At 42.4% G+C, this 24,278-nt stretch overlaps 1 protein-coding gene across 3 annotated transcripts in view; it reads right to left on the bottom strand.

Annotated features, from left to right (window-relative positions):
• Positions 1 to 502: 502 nt before the first annotated feature.
• adamts3 (ADAM metallopeptidase with thrombospondin type 1 motif, 3) overlaps positions 503 to 24,278 on the bottom strand; it is a 99,079-nt gene continuing 75,303 nt past the window's right edge. The window contains exons 14-23 of one of the 3 annotated variants that reach the window (XM_030358374.1): positions 23,416 to 23,549; positions 22,773 to 22,896; positions 20,265 to 20,348; positions 19,674 to 19,754; positions 17,602 to 17,765; positions 15,021 to 15,177; positions 13,858 to 13,990; positions 11,626 to 11,833; positions 7,966 to 8,083; positions 503 to 3,451 (exon numbers count right to left, since the gene is read on the bottom strand). In XM_030358374.1, coding sequence (XP_030214234.1) covers positions 2,943 to 3,451; positions 7,966 to 8,083; positions 11,626 to 11,833; positions 13,858 to 13,990; positions 15,021 to 15,177; positions 17,602 to 17,765; positions 19,674 to 19,754; positions 20,265 to 20,348; positions 22,773 to 22,896; positions 23,416 to 23,549 — 1,712 coding nt within the window. In that variant the 3' untranslated portion in view covers positions 503 to 2,942. The remainder of the gene's footprint in view (positions 3,452 to 7,965; positions 8,084 to 11,625; positions 11,834 to 13,857; positions 13,991 to 15,020; positions 15,178 to 17,601; positions 17,766 to 19,673; positions 19,755 to 20,264; positions 20,349 to 22,772; positions 22,897 to 23,415; positions 23,550 to 24,278) is intronic. The other 2 variants (XM_030358375.1, XM_030358376.1) reach the window with 2 other exon arrangements.

The raw sequence follows: 24,278 nt of genomic DNA, 5'->3' as shown, positions 1-24,278 counted from the left end.
GCACGTTACTTGGCGGTTTTGAATAAATGGTTGAACGAGCTCAGATATCGGTGCAAACGTGTTGGTCTCCGTCATCTTTCCTTACTTTTCCTTGAGAAACTGTGCGCGTATGCTAATTTAGATACAACCTTATTAATCCGCAGCAGTGGAAAAACACAGGATAAAAATACAATACAATACATGAGTTGAATGAGCTCTTGTTTCTTGCACCATTAAACCCCCTCCACCATCCTTCACAGAGAAGCTCAAAAAAGCTTTCACCAAACAATTGGACGGACTGTTACGTCTTACAATTAGAGCATAGAAGGCCTATTTTATAAAACTTTCTCTACATTGACATATTACTCTTGAAGTTGTCAGTCAGATTAAATGAGCCATAGGTAGGCCTACTTTACAGACCGGGCGCCAGCGAGGGAGACAACTAACAGAGAGAGAGGCAGTGACCTTTAAACATGGACCGTTCACTACATTCACCACACACAATGAAGAAATACAGGCACCATGGTTGTTCATTATATCATTTTAATGCTATGTGCTCCCCGTTCCAACAAACAGCATCAGTAGTGTACACTTCATCTACAAACATACAGGGACAGGCGGTAAGGAGAGGAGAGAAACCCACTTTGGCTTTTTTCAATCTTATTGCTCAAAGGCACAAGTAGCACAGGGATATACAATACAGTACCTGGTGTTTTACTATGCAGTAAGATCTGTCTGAGGCTCAGGGATTGTCTATGTAACATCTACATCTATCCTAATATTAATTACAAGCGTATACAATTAGCAGCATTGTTTGTACGTGGAAACTGAAATTCCTTAAGTAAACCTGGGGAGAAAATACGTCAATTGTTTTGAGAAAACACTCAGACTAAACACAAAGAATTACACTAATGTTGGTTTACTGGTGCCACAGTATCTGTTTACTCGGTCATCTAAAGCTTTTAGTCTTGCCAGTAAAGGTAGCACATTGTAACAGCATTTTAGGTTCATTTCTACAAAACAGCTGTGAAAGGCAGCTTTCTCAAAAAACAAAAAGTCAAACATCTCATAATTGAGCATGTATATTTACATATAATTGTGTGCCAAAAAACAATGTCACTCATACTCTACTGTACTGTTTAAGTTGCTAATCCGCTTTCAAATAGAGGGTTGGGGGTAAAGGGGCGTCACGCTGCAAATCTGATCTCATTGGTTCACCTGCTACATGTTGATGACCATGTGACACTGCACGGGAAAAAAACAAAAAACAACCAACAAAAGCAGAACCTTTGACTTCTCAATAAATATAAATGTACTCCATGCTATATACAAGCACTATACATCGGCACACAAGAGTTACTGTCAATAGCAGTTTGCTATTGTTATTTTTATTTGCCGAAACACAAACCTGTGTCTTAGCTATTGCAGTCAAATGCATGGTGGCTGTGAGAATCCTTTTATTTTTTAATAAATAGCTTTCAGTCTCTACGACTTTCCACAACTGGAAAGGCCATTTAGAAAAAAACTATGATTAGGATAAAGAAATCGTTCGACATTGAAAGTGTCGTGTCTGATCCACAAAGTCCAGCTCAGTATGCTTATAAGAACGCGGTGGTAATGGAAGCATACATCATTGTTGTAAGAACCCGACCAATCAAACCTCAGACTTACAAATGCGTGTATATGTGTGCAAAAACATGTGGTTGTGTCAAGGGATGAGTTCTATTAATAATATATTCCAGGGCAAAAATAACTGAATGGACCTAATGTAGGCCCTCAACTGAGCCGAGATCATGCGGACCTCAGAAAGAAAATAGCACCGCTCGTGACAACACTATTCGGGTTCATTCGTTACAATTCGTCCGAATCAAAATCAAACCGATTTTGCTAAAACAATTTTTTTCTCTCCTGCGTAGCAGATGAAACAAAAACTTTCGATCTCGATATTGTCATCCTTTTTCTTTTTTTTTCCTTCTTTTTTTTACCATTCTCAACATATACACAATAATACAATGGAGATGAATATTGAATACAAGGTCCATAAAGGTCACGGCTTTCAATCTCTAGCCGCATGGCTCTCACGGTAATCGCAGTGTAAGGTGAAACCTGGGAGCAGAAGCATCAATTCATTTTAAAAGGCCAGTCTCGCTGTTAAATAAGAAGAATGAGAATGAACCGGTTGACTTTGAGTTATAATATAGGGGCTCAAAGTTCACCAGCCTGCTCATCACATCCCTATTCAAAAATAATACTGATTTATTTTTTCATAGAAACTGAGATTGTAAACAAAACAAAATGTTCTATACAACTAGAACTACTCCCCTCAGGACTTTTGTGTTTGGAAGTCTTGAAGTCCTCCAAATTCATTCAAAATGAGCCAGTACGCCTTATCAGCCAAGTTCAGAGAACTGGGGATATTAACCAGAATGGCCAAGAATGACTAAGATTAACATTTTTCAAAAGAGATTCAAAAGTGTTCAGGTTCAGGTCAAATTGAATTTATATTACTGTTAGATAAACATGGCCGTCTCTAAAGGATACCAAATCTTTGCACCCCCAAAAAACCCGAATCGTGCAGAATAAAAGATCGTCTTTTCTGTTTCGTCTTTGAATCCATATTTGGTTTGTGACAAAATTATTGAATCTAGATAAAACTGAGTGTGACAATCTGCCTTCGATTCAACCTCAGGGTGTACAGTATATCACGCGTTAAGAAGAGCTTGCTGTGGGACTAGGCAGTGCTATACAAATCAACGGCACTGGATTTGGGAACGGGACTCAAAGTGTACCAGCACTTTTCTCTTTTTCTCTTCGTCTTCCTTCCGTTTTTCTCTTTTTTTTTTGTCGTTCTATCTCTCCTTGCGATGTCGTGCGAAGGAGAGTGGGGGCAGAGGGAGAACAGCTGGGAATGGACTGCAGCAGAGTTCTGGCCACACCTCCCCCCCCCCCCCCCCCCCTCCCCCTCATCTTTCCCCCTCAGTGTTCGCCCGGCCACTCTCCCCCGTCACCTCCCCTGACCTCTGACCCTCTCCATGTGACCTCTCGTGCCCGGCGGCTAGGGACGCCGGCGCCTTGGCGGCGAGCCTCCGGCTCCGCCCCACACGCTGCCTCGGCGGCTTGCCGTTGGGCGGGGCCGTTGCCTTCCTCAGCGGGGCGCGGGTTGGGCCGGCGGCCGCGTGTTGGCCAGCCTTTGCCGGCCTCGATGCCTTCGCCGAACCGTGCTTACCCGGGCCTGGTTTCGGCAGGCCGTGTCTCCTGGCGGTGGCGTTGGCGGTGAGCGTCTCCAGGAGCTGGGAGGCGGAGCCGAAGCGCAGGTGCTCCTCCTCCGTCTGGGCGGACTCGGGGGGGAGGGAGGAGGGCGAGCGCCGGCCGCATGACTCGCAGCACAGCTTGTGGTAGCCGGGGATGGAGCAGTACCGCGCCAGCACGTCCATCTGGCAGAAGATGGACTTGTCTCCGTGGCAAGGCTCATCTGGAAGCACCGTAACGAGCAGATTGGAGAGGGTGTCAGTTACACCCTGCCACCCCGCACACAGAGGCCCTGGTTGAGTGGGTTGGACGGATGCATTTAGACAAAACAGCTCCGTGACTGACCAGCTGGATGGCAACATCACCATACATAACACGCTGCCAGTCCGTCCATTATGTACAGCTAATACACAATGAATAACACGCTGCCAGTCCGTCCATTATGTATAGCTAATACACAATGAATAACACACTGCCAGTCCGTCCATTATGTATAGCTAATACACAATGAATAACACACTGCCAGTCCGTCCATTATGTATAGCTAATACACAATGAATAACACACTGCCAGTCCGTCCATTATGTATAGCTAATACACAATGAATAACACAATGCCAGTCCGTCCATTATGTATAGCTAATACACAATGAATAACACAATGCCAGTCCGTCCATTATGTATAGCTAATACACAATGAATAACACAATGCCAGTCCGTCCATTATGCCCCCTAAAGGGTTGCATTATTTAAATCATATCTATGATTCAATATGAACGTTGATTTTATAATTGTGTGAATATCTAGTCAAATAATTTCTGTTAAAGGGTAAAAATATTCCCTATTATTATTATTACTTTTATTATTATTATTATTATTATTATTATTATTATTATTATTATTATTATTATTATTATTATGATGTATGTGCAATGTGACACTAAGAAGCAGGGGGAGAATCACAGCATGCCTGTGATACTGGCAAGACAAGCTAAAATGCCCTATCTGGACACCAACGTCCTAAGACAAAGTGTCTGTAAAGGTCTAAAATCAAACCTGTGTATTAAGACTACAAAAATACATTTTTAAAAATTGTCTTTTGAAATCTCCATCTTGTCAGAAACTATTTTATCTTCAGAAGAATATGTCAAAACAGGATCCACTGCAGCACTCTGCCCTTCACTCCTACCCAGGCACTGTGCAGTCGCCCTAGTAGTTTGGCTATAGTGTTGTCAAACTTGAGTGTATGCATCGGCATTGTTCTATCAGCTGCACTGTATTGCAATCTATAATGGAAATTTATTAGAAAATACTTGTTTTATTTTCTTTTGAGCTACTTTTTGTGTGGTGTAAAATATAGGTGAACTACTGTCCACACATAATCATGTGTACAAATAACAACTGTGATAATTATACTGACACATAGTTGATTAATCACCAAAGTAAGCTAAACTGAACCGCAATCTGATTTGTGGCTCAGTAGCAATTTCATCTGCGTCAACTGCCAAACATTACTTTTATATCAAATTTCAACTAATTGGCTGAAATGTGACCAAATCCAACAGAGATTTTCATGTCCATGAAAACAAAGTTGGTTATAGCACTTTCAGAATCTCCAGACAGACGGCTTCAGTTTAAGAAACTCTTGCTTGAAGGTACATTTATTTTGACAGAAATGTGACGTCCAATTTCCATTTGTCTTCCACCCCGCACCTTATTTACTCTGAATCAAACGAGTGGTTATATCTGAATTTGATTTACGACTCTGAAGGCTGCGAGCAGTGATTCAACTCTGACAAACCCACGAGTGTCCTGGGTTTCTGAGCGTGTACTGAATGTTCGAGAATGTCAGCGAGAAGGCAATTTCTGCAGCGGCATTGGGAATTGATGTGCTTTACATAACACAAAATAAGTCAAGGGTTACTATGGTGACGGTTCTCTTGGAGGCCGTATGAATAAATAAACAGTAACCCATTTAACCAAGATAATTTCAGACACAACCTCATGCTGTCGTTGTTCAGCCAATTGAAACTGAGAACGTTTCTAAACATAGACCGGTGTTTTATGAGGTATCCTTCATATTTCAAGTCGCAGTACGGTACGATTATATGACTTTCTTATATATATATTATATGTTAATAATATGCAACATTTTACATATTTTTAGCCTCATAGCATAATTGCCTTAGTCAAATGTTGGCAAAATTGTCATTTCGAACCCAACTCTACTCTCCTAAGCTGAGTCACTGTGCCTCATTGGCTATATTCTCAGCCATTCAGAGTGCTTTTTACATTCCATAATCATTCCGAAGTCCTCTATTTGGCTGAGGCATTTTTGACGCTGAATACAAGATGAACCTTAAAATACGACATAGCCAATTATGCTATGAGGCTAACGATTTCTGAAACAGCTCGCGATGGAGACAGATCTACAACTTCCTGATGGGGAAGACGGATGTTGAGAATCGGTGACCGCGCCTCCTCCACGCTGATCACCAACACATGGGCAACATCCAATGATTGAGATCTCAAATGCAAATTGTCTTGTCTCGTCAGTCGTCACGCTAATAAAAACAAATATACCACAAAAAATGAAAAATAAAAAATACCGGCAAGAGGTGTTATCTTGTTTATTTTTTGAGTGCTCACGTGTAGTATTTACTAAAACAATGATTCAACTCAGGCTCCGTGAATATTGGGGAATAGCCCATTCGGCTATTCCCCAATATTCACTTTGCCTTTGGCGAATAGTTGTTAATTTTTGTCTAGTGTGTCCCTTTTTGTGCATTTAATTGGTTTTATTTTATTTGTTTGTTTTATAACTAGATAGACTGTTGTTGTTTTTAAAGTGCTCTATAATAAACTTGAACTTGAACTTGGTTGCTCCCTCCCTCCTTCAGCCAGGCGAAGGAGTGGGTCATGGACTACAAGAGTCCTCAGCAGGGACAGGGGAGCATGCACCCCCATACATATCAATGGAACTGTGGAGGAAACAGGACAGCTGCCTCAGGTTCCTCGGGGTGCACTCCAACGTTCGGCGACCCTATCTGGTGGACCCACGACACGCCGATCGGATGGGCCGGGGAAACTTCTCCTTCTTCCCGAGGAGACTGAGGCTGTTTGGTATGGACCCAGTCACCCTGTCACACTTGTACAGGTGTGAGATCATTCTGACAACTCAATCCCAGCGCGGTACGGTGGGGTACACAGCCAAGGGCCGGGAGGTCTGACGCGCCTTGGTTGTAAGGACTTCAGCACGCATCATTGTCAGAGAGTTTACACCTACCGAACACGCTGCCTCGGGAGAGCTCTCAGAACGATCAAGGCTTCCAGCGCCCAGCACACACACTGTTCACTCTGCTGCCATCTGGCAGGGGATACCGAAGCATCCGAGCTCGCGCTCGCAGACTGAAGGACGGTTCCTATTGAGGGAACATCAACCTTCTCAGCCAACTCGGATTCATTCTACCTCGTAGTTGCGTATAACTTTGACTTGTGCACCTAAATGGATTGGCACAAATTTGGGGATTTTGTTTGTGATAGGATTTACTTTATTTAGTCAGTTATCTATTATAACTATATGTTATATATGAATTACTTTCTAATATATTTGTCAGTAAACATTTTTTAATAAATTTTTTTTGGAACCTCTCTAGTATATTGGGCCCTAAATAGGTAGACTTGAATTTGAACATGATAGGATAGGTTAAGGCCTGCATAATAATGCCAAAAATAAGGAATTGTGATTATTCTGCCCGATAATATGAGTGATGAATAATTGGAATTATTATTTACATCTGCTAAACCTGGCATTTAAATTAGCTTTACTAGCTACAGCATTGCTTTGGGTCATATATTTATCAGTAGTGATTCCTCAGAGACACACAACATTAAACCAATGCCTATGCTTCGGGCTACAGATTAGTACCGCTATTTAGTAACGATTGAATGTAACAGGCGTTCAAAATCACATGTATTTAGTTTGGATTGTTACATTTGTTCTATTTTTGTTCTGCATTAATTGTGACTAGGGTTGCCGCGGTATACGGTATTACCGGTGTTACCGGTGGCAACACCTAGCTTTTTTTCTTTCTATTTTTTTCAGTAATAAAAAACAAATTCAGCAAAAAAATGAATAATATAATTATAATTATAATTATATAATTATATATATAATATATATATATATATATATAATTATAATTATATTATAATTATAATATAAAGCGCTAAATAAATTCAATGAATTATTATTATTATTATTATAATTAAGAAATGTAAAATTTGTAGAATAGGCCACAGTTCTGCTCTGTGCGGGAGAATTGGCGCACCGAGAATTGACGCGCTTCCTTACAAGACCGGTAACCATAGCAACGGCGGTATAGCTCCCCGCGCTACTGCCATCCGGAGGCGCACAGAGCTTTTGGCCGTGATATTATGATATATAAAATTATATTATACTATTATAAATAGAACGTTATAAGACGCCGAGAATTGGCGCGCTGCCAGCCGCTGTCACCGAGTGTGAGAGGAGAGTTGACGGAGAAGATGGCGATTGACCTAGGGTTTCAAAGTTAATACCGTTTATACCGGTAATACCGGTGTTGACACGAGCGTATTACTCGGTGTGAAAATGTCCACACCGCGGCAACCCTAATTGTGACCTTTCCGAATAATTGACGGCAGAGGTCAAAAAAACATGGACACTGTGGGAGTCGAGATGGGCACGATGGCTCACCGTGGCAAAGTCCTGGTCGGCACGGCCTTATGGCCTCTGGTCTCTCCCCGGTGCATTGGTCTCCGACCCGGCAGCTCACTAGACGCCTCTCCGTGCCCTCTCCACAGGTCACCGAACACTGGAGCAGGAAGGGGCCCGGAACACAGACTTAATATGGGCACACACATACTTACGTATGCAGGATCAATGGAGAGGTCGCACACATGCAGGCAAACAGAGTCAAGTGCCTGTAGACACACACACACACACACACACACACACATACACACACACACACACACACACACACACACACACACACACACACACAGAGACACAGACACACACATACACACACAAACTGATATATGCCTCCCCCCATACACACACACGTATGTGTACACAAATGCCTTTACACACACACACACACACACACACACACACACACACACACACACAAACTGATATACGCCTCCCCCCATACACACATACGTATGTATGCACAAATGCCTTTACACACACACACACACACACACACACACACACTGATATACGCCTCCCCCCATACACACATACGTATGTATGCACAAATGCCTCCCACACAAGAAATGTCTGGCAAGTGTTAGCAAAGTTCGACTGAACCAGTATGTGTATATTATTAAATACAAAAAAACGCACTCTTCAAATATATGCCCTGCCCATAGGGAGATTATTTTAATGATTTATCCCAAATTACCTATTTCCAACCCAAGTGAATTTCATTATATTCAGTGTTCCGTTGATTTATTTAAATTTCCACAACTTATTGTTTCTTATTTGGAATAATATTTCGCAAAACTCTATCGCTAACTAGCCACCTTGGGCTAGAGTGTCCTCTATCTATCACGTCCTCACGCTCTAGCCTCAGCGTAAGTCAATGTGCCCAACTGAAAATATACGAAGCGGGAATGACATTAAGATGTTATTCTGAAAAAAGTGTGTTGATTTGTTAAATGTTTGAATGAAGGTAAACGGTTGAGTATTTACCAAGTTACAAAGTCTGAAGTAGTTGAAGTGTCAAAGAATCTCGAGAAAGTCTCTAGGGGAATAATTGTGGAAGGAGTATTTTTTTTTGAATTTTGTAGAAAATAATAACGAAAGAAAGAAAGAATAAAACCTATGAAGAACAATAGTTGAGCGCTGCATATAGCACTCACTTAACTAGAAATCAAGAGCAACAGCAAGCAGCAGTGTGTCATTATGCACCCGGATGTGCGACACTGATTTCATGGCAAGCATTGGGTTGTCCACTTGATTCTTATATCTTCCAGTAGCAATATAGCAATACATCGATTTGCCTTTATTCTAAGGCTCTGCCCAACCTAACCCAGGTAAATCTACAAACGCATAAATATTTATCCGTTTTGCCCCTCCGTCCTAGCCTCGCTAACGCCAGACCTCATCTCAATCTACATTGAGAAGAGGTCTGGGAACCACGCATTCCTTTTTTCTCGTATTTGAGGCGTGGTTTACGATTGCCGGGAGCCATTTATTGGGCGCTACAAATGTCTATCATAGGAGTCTGTACGTAGCTAATAGCCAATCGTATCAATTGTACCAGATGACGTATGTAGAGCGACATAAATTCGATGAGGAAGAGAGGAAGAAGACGATGGGTGTGTCGCATAGACGTCGTCATCGCCTTGCCGTCCCTCCCCGTTCTGTGATTGGTTCCCTAGCTCAGGCGAAAATCGGATCCATTGAATCCAGGCTGCCTACATGGCTGCCTAGCAGCGCGAAAGGCCGTAACACCTGGCAAGGCAGCATGGGTATACCCAGGCTACCTCCGTCCACATTAGAACGGCGAATTCCGACAATTAAAACAATGCTTTTCAAAATCGATCGCTGAGGTGGATAAATGTGATAACTCTGGGTGTGCGTTGTATTGTGGTCAGGGTAGACGAAGGCTTTCAGAGAAAAGGACGTTCGGTTGCCATGACACTGTCATGACGCTGCCAAAAGCTTGCACTTGAGACCGAGACCCTCATTAAAAAAAAGATGGCAGGTGAAATTGAAATGAGGATTTCTCTGTGCAATGCTTTATTTTTTGCTTGTGAGTGAAAAGAATAAGCCAGCTGATCAACTGCAACTATCAGCTGATCGCGCGCCTGTAAAATAAACAGAGAGTCGTGGCGGGAGTCGCGTAACCATGACAACAACTGTTAATCAAAGTCATTTCAGTGTGGAACGTGGATGCAAAACATTCCATAAACGATATGAAAACGATAGTGTGGACGGAGATCGTTACCATGGCGAATGTGCGTTCATATAGTTACCCGGGTTAGCGTGGACAGGGCCTGAGACGTGCATTCTAACAATATAACAAGTGTTTTTGTCAGGGTTTTATATTGATGTCGAGCTGAACCCATCATCCTTTTCTCAAGTGTGGTCAAGATAAAGACTGAGTAGAATGCTTAGCCTCTAATAGATAGTGCTCCTCATGAATCACACCACAGACATAAACACCCACTGCATCTCAGATATGTAGATTAACTCATCCCTTTGTATCCTCTTGGGTTTCCCTTCATGGAAACAACATGCGTGCAAAAGGAGGACACTTAATTTATTAATCAGTTTGTTTTTCTAAGGTGATGAAGCTTGATAATTGCTTGTTTGAATAGCCAAAGAGACATGTCACTGTGTTTGCGAAAGGGGCTCCTCTCCGTCTCTCTCTGGAGACATAAGGTACAAGAGGCAGAGGGTACAAAAAAAACACTGCTTAGCACTGGGGTGGAGGGAGAGGAGGAGTGGTGACGAGAGAGCAGTTTAGGATTTACCACTCGCACACTCACAAAGACACACACAGTGTAAAGTGCTTTGGGTTTCCTGAAAAGTGCTGTGCAAATGCAATGAATTGTTAGTATTGGTATTACAATTATTTACATCATTCTTATTCTTTTTAAAGTGGAACATCCATGATGTATTTCCTAGGGGTGGAAATCTCTTGGCACCTCAAGATTTGATTCAGATTATAAGGGGTCAACGTTTCGATTCTGAAGCATCTCGATGCAACAATTTCTTTTATGTACATTTCCATGCGTGATTTTCAAAAATATATATATACATCTGGGTTTTCTACTCAGAGTTTGCTAATCACTTCCTACTTTTGTGATGATCAATAAAGACATCAACAGGTGAATTAACTTATCGAATATTTATAAGAGAGAAAGCTTTTGTCACAAATATGACTTTCTATGAACAATGCAATAATCAATGCAGCCTGCATTTTAACACAGTATGGAAGGATGCAAAAAATAGGTTACAGTTTATTTTCTTTCTCATCTTTCTTTTCTATGTCATTAAAGAAAAAGCTGCTCTTGAATTAAAAGGAGTTCTTGTGTCTGGCTGTGAGTTTGCGCGCAGCGCATGCTATGCGTAGGCTGAATCGCAATCGAGTCAAGACGAATCAGATTGGCCAATACACACTCAAGATAAATTCAATAATTTTAAAATTACGAAATGTATCCCTCTCTGGCGATCAGAATGTTGCAGCAGGCAAAAAAAAAAGAAAAAAAAGATCGGATTATTAATTTATCTGCATCGAGACAGAATCGTTCTAGCGAGAATCGCGATGCATCGAAGAATCGATTATTTTTCCCACCCCTAGTATTTCCCCAAGGGGTCTTTGGTGCTGTGCTGTACCTCGGACCAGGCCCCCACCCTCCACAGGGAGGGGCAGGGCACCCGGTTGCAGGGCCTCCGGCTCTCGGGCCGATCCCCGCTGCAGTACTTGGTGTGGACCGAGCGGTTGGTGCCGTCCTGGGAGTACTGCACGCAGCGCACCGTCCGGATCTGGAAGCCCAGGCTGCCACAGGTCCGGGGACAGTTCTCCCACTCCTCCGAGATCCACCTGAACCGATTCCAAAAAAAGAGGGGGTGCGGTGAGTTCGGAACGGCGGTCACAGCAACGACACGGGCGGAGCTGGTTCTGGCAGGACACGCTAGCCACGCGCCCCCGCTGTCGGCTGACGCGGTCCAAAGCAAACACACGTAGGGTGATGGGCGCTCCATTTAAGACCTTGGATCTCAACCTCTCTCACACCTGCTTCGGTTCTGCTCTGTATTGTACTGTAAGTGACCTATTCAATGGGTTGAGATGTCTGATGTATCCCATGGGGGATTGTATAGCGCTCCCCGATTTCAAATGTTTGGAGGCCTATACTGTTGGTATTCAGTATCTATCTGTATCTGTATGTCGTGCTTTGAATCCTACAGCAGGGAGCATAAGAAAAAAAAAAAAAAAAAAAGTGGAACCATACTGCCAAACTCCATTGTATAACCATTGTATGCAGTAAAGCAGGGGTCTTCAACGTTTTCCAGGCCAAGGACCCCCAAACTGATGGAGAGATGGAGCAGGGATTATGTATTGTATAAAAATGTGTTTTATATTAAACTGGTCCTATAGTGCTATGCATAAATGTACCTTGTTATTTTGCATTCAATACTAAGATATTCAAATAATATACAGGTTAATATATTCATGTTTTTATTTGAAACGTGTGCGAGGTACAGTGAGTAGGGTGGCCATGCCACTGCCATTCATAAACATAACATAACATAATAAACTGATACCTGCCGAGATCAACAATGTCTGTATATTGCATGTAATCACGCATAAAAGCAATTGAAATGGACATTTTTAAAACAAATGTGGAAACGAAAATTTGTGATGTTTGTTAGTGTCTTTCTTAACACTCTGGGAGTAGTCCGGTAACTTATCAACCCCAGCGTGTCCGGTTGCTAAGCGTCGTCAACGTCTTTGGAAGACAATTTCTCGGCTGATCGCTTATTTTCCCGATAATGACTGGCGTTCTGTACATTAACCCTTACATAACAGCACTCTCTCTCTCTCCCAACAGTCCCAACGTTTTTCTAGGCCAAGCTCTCATCTCTCAAGTACATTTATGCTTTGTCTTTTCGATCAATGCTTTTCTTCTCCTACACACTTTCCCTTGAGGGGGGCCGTAAAAGACGACCGGACTGATAAGAGGTATTAATTGGCGATATTTGATGGGTTTTCTAGCTTTGATGGGCTTTTACCAATGGACCAGGCCTTGTTTTGTCATCTTCACAATTTTGGACCACTACAGGCTTTTCTGTGTGATGTGTTTTGTATCGAGGAGTTTGTTTACGATGAACAGATCTATTATCTGCTAGATGCATTTGTAGGCCATATCAGCAGAACATAAGGCAGGGTCACGACTTCTGGTTTATGTATGCTTTGAAAAAATGCATTAGTTTGTTGATGCAGGATTGGCCGCATGCAACGCATCAACGGTGCTGTTATATGAAGAATAACAATTTGAATAAATGATATTCTCTGCAAATATAGTTGCTTTATATTCAGCTCATGAATATATGCATTATATACTTTTTATAATGTTTTTTTTTAAAGTTAAAGCCTGTTAAAGCCGGACCTTAATAATTTGGTCACAACCATTAAAGAATTCATATTGATAATCATCTTTTGCTTCTATCAAGACATGACAGACCACTCCTCTTATCTACCGTTCCAAAAAAGCCCAAAAAAGGAAACTTTAGGTCGCGGAATCGATCGGTGTCTTTTCCCTCCAAAAGTTCTGAATTGAAATAAGCAGTAGGTTGGATTTAGGAGCTACATGCAAAAAATAGCATTGCCACCCGTCAGCTATTAGTGAGTGAAATGCACTGTGAGAATATCTGTTTTGGTTGACTGGCCACCTAGATTTTAGACGGCTCCTTGCTAATTTCCGACCAATTAGGGCATCGCTGTCCTGATCCAATCACAATGAACCTGTCAATCCCAGGTACGTGAATGCAACAATTCTCACCTTTCTGCTATCTCTCTCTATCTCCCTATCCAATCTTTCGTTAGTGGAGTGTGTGCGTACTCACTGAGGGTGTGTGCAGTCCTGGAGGTTACACATCCTGCGTATGGGCTTGGGCTTCTTGCTGACGTCACAGTAACCTCGATGGACCATCCGGGTGTCCCCTTTCTTCCGACATCCATACTTGGTGTACTGGAACCCTAGTGCCATAAACAGGTGTGGGAGAGAGAGAGAGAGAGAGAGAGAGAGAGACCATTAGGCGAGGCAGTAGCGGTGGTATTGGCCTGTCTTTGTGAGAGTGTTGTGTAATTGTCCATGTTACACGTTATAATCAAAGTTAATGGATTATGTGGATTATGTGATAATTTTTCTATTATATATAATGTATTCAGTTTGGATTAAACTGTGCCAGAATGGTTTAGTGAGAATGATTATTTATGTATGCATACACTTGATGTTTAATATGAAGCCATGTTTAGCATAGTCTGCATGATATAGGATAGTGAAGTGTGTCAGAAAGGTTTACGGCAAACGGGTGGCCATGAAACGGGCACAAAGCTAAGCAGGACACACTTGCCATTATTCAAGCACTACATCCGTTCCACCAAAATATATAAATAAACCTAACCACCTTGATGGTTGTTCCATCCGTCACAGCTGACTTTTCTGTGATCCACTAATGTCTGAACTAGAGGGACACACTTACAAATGGGTGCTTTTTAATATCGCTCCCTATACTTCCGCTGTGTGCCTGCGGCTCCCCATGTAATAGGGGCAGTTTGGTGCCAAAAGTAGGCCCTTAGTGTGTGTGTGTGTGTGTGTGTGTGTGTGTGTGTGTGTGTGTGTGTGTGTGTGTGTGTGTGTGTGTGTGTGTGAAAAATAGGCATCATTGGTATCCTTAAACGGGCCTGGTTGATTCATACACCGGTCTCTGTATATCAAGGCGGAAATTGCAATTAATCATTGAGTTTAAAGATGTATTTTGCTATAGACAATTGGCCAGGGCAGGCAGCTTCACATTGTCAAACAGGGTTACAAACTACAAAAAAAAAAAAAATAGGAAAATAAAACTTTACGTTCCCCATAAAATTATACAATTGAAGGCAGGGAAGCTGAGATCAGAACTAGGTGAGAGCTAGGAGACTTGAGCCGTGCTGTGTTTGATCCAAGCACGATATAAGGGGATAACTTCATCTCTGCAGTGGATTAGGTGGTTGTTGTGGTAAGTACCTCCAGCGCAGGGCTTGGAACAGGGCGACCAGCTCTTCAAAGCCCACTCGTAGGTATCTTCCAGGATGACATTGTTGTTGTTAATTGGCACCGAGTCTTCATGGATGATGTACTTATACATCAAAGTAGACCTGGTTTCATTGTCCTTTGGTATTATCTGCCTCACACACACACACACACACACACACACACACACACACACACACACACACACACACACACACACACACACACACACACACACACACACACACACACACACACACAGGGTCACTTTCAATTGCAAAATCGATATCCAACCCAAAGGTGTTAACATCAATACACACCCAGAGAAATAGAAGAATGCCTTTTCCTTTTTCACATTTAAATGCAGGAATAAACCATCATTTTACCATAATCAAGCTTTTATCCAACACAAACCCTGGTCTGGATAATGCAGCAATCATGATGTTATTAGGGACGAGCACAGGGAGAGCTGAGATGCTATGATGTGCTCCACATCTGGGGATAATTCTTACTTGTTGGATTTCTATCGTGTTTTCCATCCTACTTATCCCCCGCTCTGGCATCGAACTGAGGTGGATTAGACTTTACAGTGAAGCCAACTGAATACGAATCGGCGAATGAGCGTTCTGCCAATGTGAGCAGGCAAAGGGTGGACTTAGGGAAAGTGATGTGTTCAGTCAGGTAAGACTCCAATTTAAATGTTGCCAATCTGACAGAGGTGAGCAGAGAGCAAACCCTCCAGCTGGAGCCTGCAGTGCTTCCCTGTCAGGATAGAAACACCCTAATGTTACGACACCAAAGAGGACCACAAGCTGAAGAAGTAATTCCTAAACAAAGGGAAAGACAATGCTTTCTTTTGGAGACGTTCTTTCACAATAAAGGTCAGCAAAGGTTGAATGCTGCATATATTATCGTCAAATGGCTCCCAACATAGCAAACTGTCTACTCACCTCCAGATACTGCTAACATTAGGGTAGCGCCCTTAATGCTAGCCGTATCCCTGGGTCACTTGCAACTCTGGCTGACATTCTACTGAAATAATTACAATATTTTAACTATAAGAAAAAATTGCACTCATTTGACCTGGCTTCTTGCCGCACACCAGCTCTGCAAACGCATCAAAGGAAGACGATAAAGAGCAAAGCCTGCTCTAAAACAACCTTCAACGCTAATGAATTTGAATGTGTAGCCTTCTGTGGGTAGAGGTAGTGTTTCTCATCCACTATGCCCTCTAACGTTACATCAGCATTATTCACTAACCTCCCTTGCCCTACCATTGCCTCAGTTTTCCTCTGTGACAAGACACAGAGCAGAACTTTTAGCTCTTAGTCTTTCAGACTTGATAGGGGGTGCGGGACGGAGTTGGGGGGGGGAGAGAGGAACCATGGAATGGGATTTCCAGAAGGACCCGCAGGCAGACAGAGCGTAGTCTGCCTAGTCAACCCACTAAGACAGCGAGAAGCCTCCGCTGCCCGGTTCTGGAGGTGGTGAGATGAGGCGGTCCGGGCGACACGCCAGAGACACAGCAGGAGGCGGAGCTCTGCCTGCCCACGCTCAGACGGTGACCTCGCTGTGTGCGTGTGTAGGTTCGGTGGGATGAAAAATGGCTATTAATATCGGGTCATACATAAGCATGGGCTGACCGGCTGGATGACTGACCCTGCTCTTTGGCGGTGGAGATAATAACCGATAACCAGCCAGGACAACTATTAAAAAGTTAGGTTATTAGAAGTTGAACACTTACAAAAACCAGACCACTTGGCCGTGAAATTAGATTTTTACGTCCCATTTCTCGTTTAAATATTTCTTTCATGGCAGGAGAAAAAGCATTAAATTGGAAATATTTTAACCTTCAGCCAATTAGAGTGATAAATAATGTGTTAAATGAAAACATTGTTTTTGTGTTGAGGCGCTAAATACACAGATAAACAATATGTATTTGCTGACAATAATTGGAGTTTAAACTCAATTGAAAGTGTGCTATTAGAGATCAGACATTGCATGATCGTCAAAAGAGGCGGTAGTCCAATCATGCTAAGTAATACATTCAAAGGTGCATAATTGTGTTTGTGTGAAGTGTGTCTAATGACTGTGTTAATTTGCAACTGCAAGAGCATGTAATAGGATGCAGCCTGAAGGAGATTGAAATTGAAATGACTAAATATGATGACATGAAATGCTCTTTGGAAGGGTTTTAAAAGATTAATGTTGTCGTAAATGATTGTACTGTTGAGTACATTTAGATGTCCTCCGCGTTATAAATTACGGACAAGCCTATCAGAAACAAAAACCTGTTCATTAGTGATGACCTGTTACTATGCCTAGTTACTACATAACGCCATATCTATCGATTGAAACACCCCACCACCCACATATGAATAAGGATATAAATTGAGCATATAAATACTATCTGTACTATACTAATATTAATTTACACAACACAAATAAAACAAATACATAAAAAAGACATGAGAACGTCTGAATCTAAACAACATAAATAAAGCAATACACATATACTGTGTTCAAATAAATATTCACCCTATATAATTTGATAGTATCTTTGTGGGGACCGTACCAGAACGACGACGGGGTCGTGTAGCGGTCCGTCGGTGTGCAGGGTCTCCACGTCAGCCTCCACCTGGTACTCCCACTCCACCCCCAGGTCGATGAAGGTCCTGGAGCCCGCCTCCTCCCCCTTCCCGTTGAGGATGTAGTGCCCCGTCGCCTGGTTCTTCACAGCTGCAACCCCAGTCATTGGTTAGGGTGACCGCAGACACATCGACCACAACCTCCACACGAGTGCCAGGTTACGAGGTGGCGTCGTCGTGCTAACAACTGCAGCGATAGATTTTGTTGTTTTTTTCGAAGTAAGTCGAAGTAAAAAAGAAAATTGATTTCAAGGGACGTTGACAAGGACGGCATTCTTACGCACAAGTAACCGTTTCGTAAATTGCTGTTCTTTTCATTAAGTGCGTGTCACCTCTGTGTAGAAGTGACACGCAACGAGATGGAAAAGAGAACAGAAGTTACATGATGGCAAGTTAAGAAAGGCTTTGCAATCATCCATCAATATGTGTCCTTTCATAGATGATACTGAAGATGGATGCTGGGCACTGAGAGGCTCGGCACATCCATTTGTTTTCAGGCAGAAGACAGTGAAGGGGATCTTTTTTGGAAGGAATGACAAAAGAGAAGTGGCCTTCAAAGGATGAAGAAGCTTCTTTGAAAAGTGCTAACTTTTAGTGCTTTTTTTAAACACAGGCAGACATATATAGATATATAGGTGTATAAATATGTATAAATATATATATGTATATGTATATATTTAACTATGGTATCCGAATTGGCAAAGAAATAAAAATCTCGTGGTTGACTAATGGGTCAGTTGTCGTGACCATGTATATTCATGGTTAGCCAAGTAAAGTATTCAGTTGGATTCCAGTGCAGCTGCCACATCTCCTAAAGTGGGCTTGATTATGAACTTTGTCCTCTTGGCAAGCATGTATTCCAGCTACAGGTTACACCTCCCAATGGGCATTGATTATAAGTGTAGGTCAATAATGTAGAGGTCTGAACTATAATCGAAATCAGTTGCATTTCAGTTCCGAGGTCATTGGGGGCAGCTGTAATTTCCCTCCATACCTTCCCTACATAACACTGAATCTACATCTTCAACTAATCTATTGAAGATGTATCTCAACTCAGGTCACTTGATTATTTATAAGCCTCCTCTGATTGGTTTAAAACAGGGAGTTGACGACAGAAGACAACGTTTTGAAAAATACAAAATAAATAGTCTGGAGCTTTACAAAATACATTATATAAAATCGTATTGGTGTGAATATGTATGTTTATTGAAGCAGGCTTTCCCTGAATAAGACTGTATCTATATAACAGGTGTATATCTGAGTTTCTTGTTGGTCTTTGATTCATGATAGTGTGATTCAAGGCCATTTCAAGGAAGGAACCACCTACAGGTCTTAGCAAAACTGCATGCTAGTCGCTGGCACAGGAGCCTCACCATCGGACTGTCTTCGCTGCCGCCGGCAAAGGTTCTGTCTCTTTCCAATATGTCAGTTACCCCAAGGGTACCGGGGGGGTACTGGTTTGGCATGTTTTACACGCGCACAGAGTTTCTGTTGATCAAATATGCCTGACCGCCCGCGAGGCAGGACACACCCCGCTTGTAGCTGGAGTTCCTCTTCCCAGGAAACGTTGGCTAGCCTTCAAATACATCTGTACGATCCTCGCTGAACCCAAAGCAAACCAACTATCTCTTATTAATAAAGGGTAAATGAACCCCAAAATCCCTTTGCTTGGTTGATAAATATTTATTGTTAATCTCACAAGGTGTTGGTCAACATTTCGGTGCTGTCTTTGGCCGAAATGAATGAAGTTGTTTAACAGTCGAAATTCCGTAACACACAAAGAAATCCGTTGCTGCCGGCTAAAAACTCATTTTCCAGAGTGAAGGTTTTCCAATGGCTGTGCTAGCTCTATCTGGAGTGACGTGGGATCCATCCTACCCCACTTATGCTCCTATGTAACTGCGTCGATCACTTTCTTGGCTAAAACAGGGGCGTAATCATGAGGCGTAATTACTCAGCGCGTCGTAGAGGTTTGTAATTATGCGCGAACAGCACTCACCAAGAACCTGAGGCGAGGGCTCATTTTCTTGTATGACCACGTGTCTCGCTCCCGGAGGGACCAGAAACATCTTAAGGTGACCTAGGTTGTTTGGTAGACAGAGCAGTGGCGGAGGTAGAGGGAGAAGGACACACAACATAAAGAGACAGGTTGTCGGTATACAGGAAAAAAAACAGTGCTTGTTTGCAGAGGTGGACGTTTCTCGTACTCCCATGGCATAAGAACTTTGCTCTATATAAGTTTGTAGAAACAAACATCTATATTCCTAGGTGAACTTCCCCATTGACCAAGGAGGGTCAAAAAGACGTAATTTAAACATGGCACAAAGGTGATTGATTCTAGCAGGATAAGAAACCGTCGGTCACATCAACATGCATCCAATTTGGTTGCATGTTGGGCGATGATACTCTGCTGATGACAATCAATTAGCGGAGCCTTGTGTTTGCGTGGACTCTCTCGATGCATGGAAAGAGGGATGAGAGTCCCGAAGCCATGTTTAAATGAGCCGTCACTAACGAGGTGTTCACGAGGAAGCCGCAAAGTCGCTCTCTGCCGTGTTTGTCCACCCCATGCAAACAGTCTGTCACTCACCAAGTACATTTCTAGAATCCTCCGTCTCGTTCAGGTACACATGTCGTGCTCCTTTGGGCAAGGAAAAGGCTCCTCTTGTTTTCCCTTAAATAGAACAATTTGGTTAGTTTTGGCCGACTTCATGCTGACTCATTATTGGGTTGAGTCCTCTTGCCGGTCAACCTAAATAAGCCGAGAAGGGCCAGATTTAACATGAGGCGGCAAAGAACTGAAAGAAGAGCGATCACACAGGAAAAGCTGCTATTTACGTTGAGGAACCCTAAGGGCAGAGCGAAGTGGTACTTGGAAATCCTTTCCACTACAAGCAGACACTAAACCCAGCGTGTGAATATAAATTACGCTGCTCTACGATCAGGATCTCTGATGTAACAGATGAGAGTGTGACAGTTGACAACGCTTCGGTTTTTTCAACTCAACTAAATTAAACTCCACTCACCGGGGGTAAAAAAAGGCAAACATGACCTCACCTCACTTTTGTGAGCACATTATGTGATTGCAATCAATCCTATAATCACCAGTTGCTGAAATAAAATTACAGTTTTATGGTTAGGGTTTGGAGGGAGGAGGAATTCATCAGGGGCATCTTCACAAACGCAGACACTTAGGTTGGGGCAATTCCCAGTTAAAATTGCAACAAGCCAGCGCTAGACTAGGATTAGTGGTAATTGTCAGTATACTAATGCTACAAACAACATTAAAAAAGACAAAACACTAACGAGAGGGTCTATACAACATTTAGTCACACTGGATACTTGCTTAGTGTGTTTTCCAACAGAGGCATTTCTTTTTGGCTTCTCTTGCTTAATTGTCTTCCTGTTAAAAAATGTGAGTGGTTATAAAAATAAAAATAAAAGTTAACTAAGCATATCCTAAAGATTTTATCAAGCCTTTAGTCCGCTCTTAAATTTGCAATGTATTTTAGCGTATGCATTATGTGATCATTGATAGTTAGCAGTTGCATTTAAGCCTTAAAATGTAAATTCAAAAAAGAAAGCATTCTGGAAGAAAATGCGATTTACTAAAAACCCATTTCATCTTATTTCACATCCATGGTTACAGTAAATGCAAATGCAAATGTAATCAAAAACTCTTCACTCTTTTACGATGGAACATAAACAAGCCATTAAGTATGTAGTCAACAAGTCCTATGACGCCCAAACAACAAAAATAAATGTTTTCTATCTGTTAGTGTACATTTGTTTGTGAGTGGAAGTGTGTCTGTTTTTATGTTTGTGTGCGTGTTTGCAAAGGGTCAATAATTAAGATTTGTATACGCCAGAAGAAATGTATACGCCATTGGCTGGAGGCTAGTGTTCCTAATGGAGCCTTCAGTTGCATGTCCTTAACCATGCCCCATCAGCCTCTTAATATATTTAGTGTATTTATATTCCTTCTATACGGCTGTGCTGGATAAATGATATCCAAGAGGTATCCTCTTGAAGCACCTCAGTACCAAGTATTTGCACTTTACTTCACCGTATTGAATTTAACCAATTGTGTTGCCTCTAAAGTGCTGTTGTTCACTTTTTGTGCTCTTCGAACGAGAACGAGATAGGGCACACCTCTTGAGTATCGTGTAAAAACTGTGATATTCTATGCTGCAAAGACACACTACTTATCAGGCTACTTATCAAGGTCATAAGCAATTCAAACCTCCTTACACTAATGTGTTTAATAATGGGAGAGCCATACGTTTGCTTTGGCTGCTTATTATCCCAAGGGTCTTTGTCTTCTCCAGACTTGGGGCGCTTCTGTTTGAACACAATCTCAAAGCTCGCACTCATGGCTTTAGCTTTTGTCTCAATTCCCTGTTCGCCTTTGTTTTAACTGAGGCTATGTCATTTTGAACGTACTGCAGACTGAAGGAATAGGTTAATTCGATGCTCGAGAAAAAAGGCCCCTCCCCTCGCGTCCTGTACTCATGAAGTGTTCAGTCATGTACAAAACAACAATTCAACAAGCTTGCTTGTTGAGATTTTGCAAACAAATACCTCATCACAACACAAGTACCTCAAACCAGACAAGATAAAGAGAGAGACAATAGCCGTGTTGATTAACACATATAAATAATAACCAATTGCGTTATACATACTTCTTCCTTCTACCACCTATTTGATTATGTGGGAAACAGATACCGCCATGCCCCGGCCCCCCAAAACTAATTATGACTAAACCAAACTAAACAGAACAAAAAACAAATCTTGTGGCTTAAAGAGTTATCGCAATTAAAAAGCCAACTAGAATTTGCGCTTTTCTTTTCAATTTTCCCTGAATGGGCAGTGACTTTGTGCTGCAAACGTTCACCACCGGCAACAGATTATACCGCCACTCACACAAAGACTTTAACATCGTTTTCACAGAAACCAAGAGCATTCATTTCAGAAAGGTTGGAAAAAAACGGTGTTTACCAGATTTATCGATTAGAAGCGGGTTGAAATTGTATACCGCACCTCTCAGCTATTGTTTTTAAAGAAAATGCAAGGTATGCATTATCGAGTTCTGTCTCACCTGTTTTCTTTGGCGTGCGAGTGAATGTCCCTTTTACTGTACGGCAATGTGCGTTGTCTCCGCCACAAACTCCACACTTGTCCTCAACTTTGTGGGAGCCAATTTCTCTGTCACAGCCAACTTTCTGAAAATAAATAAATCGATGCACCACAGAATGTTTAAAAAGGAAAAAAAAAAGACAAATGACAGGATAAACAGGCCTAGGCGAGAGCACCGAAAAAAAAGATTGTAAAATAAAAGAACAAGTAAATGACAGGACCCCCATTAGTCCCGCTGTAACACAGCAGTGTTCTGTTATTGTTAGAAATTTGATTACATCCTCTATTGCACACACAGCCACACACACACACACACACACACACACACACACACACACACACACACACACACACACACACACACACACACACACACACACACGTACGCACACGCAGCTACTAATCTGCCCCAACGAGGAAGCACACATTTTATCTATCTACGCTTCATAAAATGCATTTTTTTATTAATCCCAGACTGGAAATCCCTTGAGCGTAAAGGTGCTCAAAATGTTGTTGGCGTTAGTTCTGACGTCCGGCGCTCCCCGTTCCCCCGCCTCTCGATTCGAAGAAGTCTTTACGTTCCTGCGGTGCGGTGAAGTCCTTACCACGCACTCCCCTCTGACACACATGCTGTAGGCGTCCTTGTAGGAGCACCTGGTGCCGTCGTGCACCAACAGCTTCATGTAGGCCAGGTCTAATGTTTCCCGGGACTGGCAGTACAGGTGGCATCTCTTGCTCGCTGGCGGAAGACAAAAACAACAACAACAACAACAACACAGAAAAACATGTTAGGAAACGCATGTCATCTGCCGGACTTTTCCTCATCACAAGCTGTTCTTCTTAACTACGACTGTTGTCGTGGACCCCGTTGGCGCACCGGGTGGAGCGCGTACCCTTAAGGTTCGGTCCTGAACGCAGCGACCCGGGCTTCATTCCTGCCCGCGGTCCTTTGCTGTATGTCCTCCCCTCTATCTCCCATACCTTCCTTACTATCTCACTTCATAATAAAGCATCCAAAAAATAAGATATATATATATGACTGTTGCTTCTTAAAAAGGTGCTTTAGGGATGATTCAAGCTGTATTATTTGAGGGTGGTCTGTTAGAAAGGGCATAGCCATCCCCCAGTTATAAGTGAGTGAATCGCCAGTTCACTGCCTCTGTGTGAGCCAGTTTAGAGGTAAAACCTCTACAGGATCATGTCTGACCAATCAGTGTGTGTGCTCCGTGGTTCTTTGTGCGAACCCATCTCGCCAGTCAATAACAGATGCTTGAAAAACAACACATCTCAAAGGGAGAGATGGGAGGGACGGCAGGGAGCATAGAGGAAGAGGATGTGGTTGTTTTAAAAACATCCGGCTCTCATGTGCTCTTTTTTTGTTCACTCTCTTTACAACAGTCTTATCGAAGCTACAGCAGCAACACAGCAAACAAATGGAATCTGTTTGACTGTTCCTGTTCAGAAAAGA

This window comes from Gadus morhua, chromosome 6 (assembly GCF_902167405.1).
Source record: "Gadus morhua chromosome 6, gadMor3.0, whole genome shotgun sequence".
NCBI lineage: Eukaryota > Metazoa > Chordata > Actinopteri > Gadiformes > Gadidae > Gadus > Gadus morhua.
This window is presented reverse-complemented; position numbering and strand designations above follow the sequence as displayed.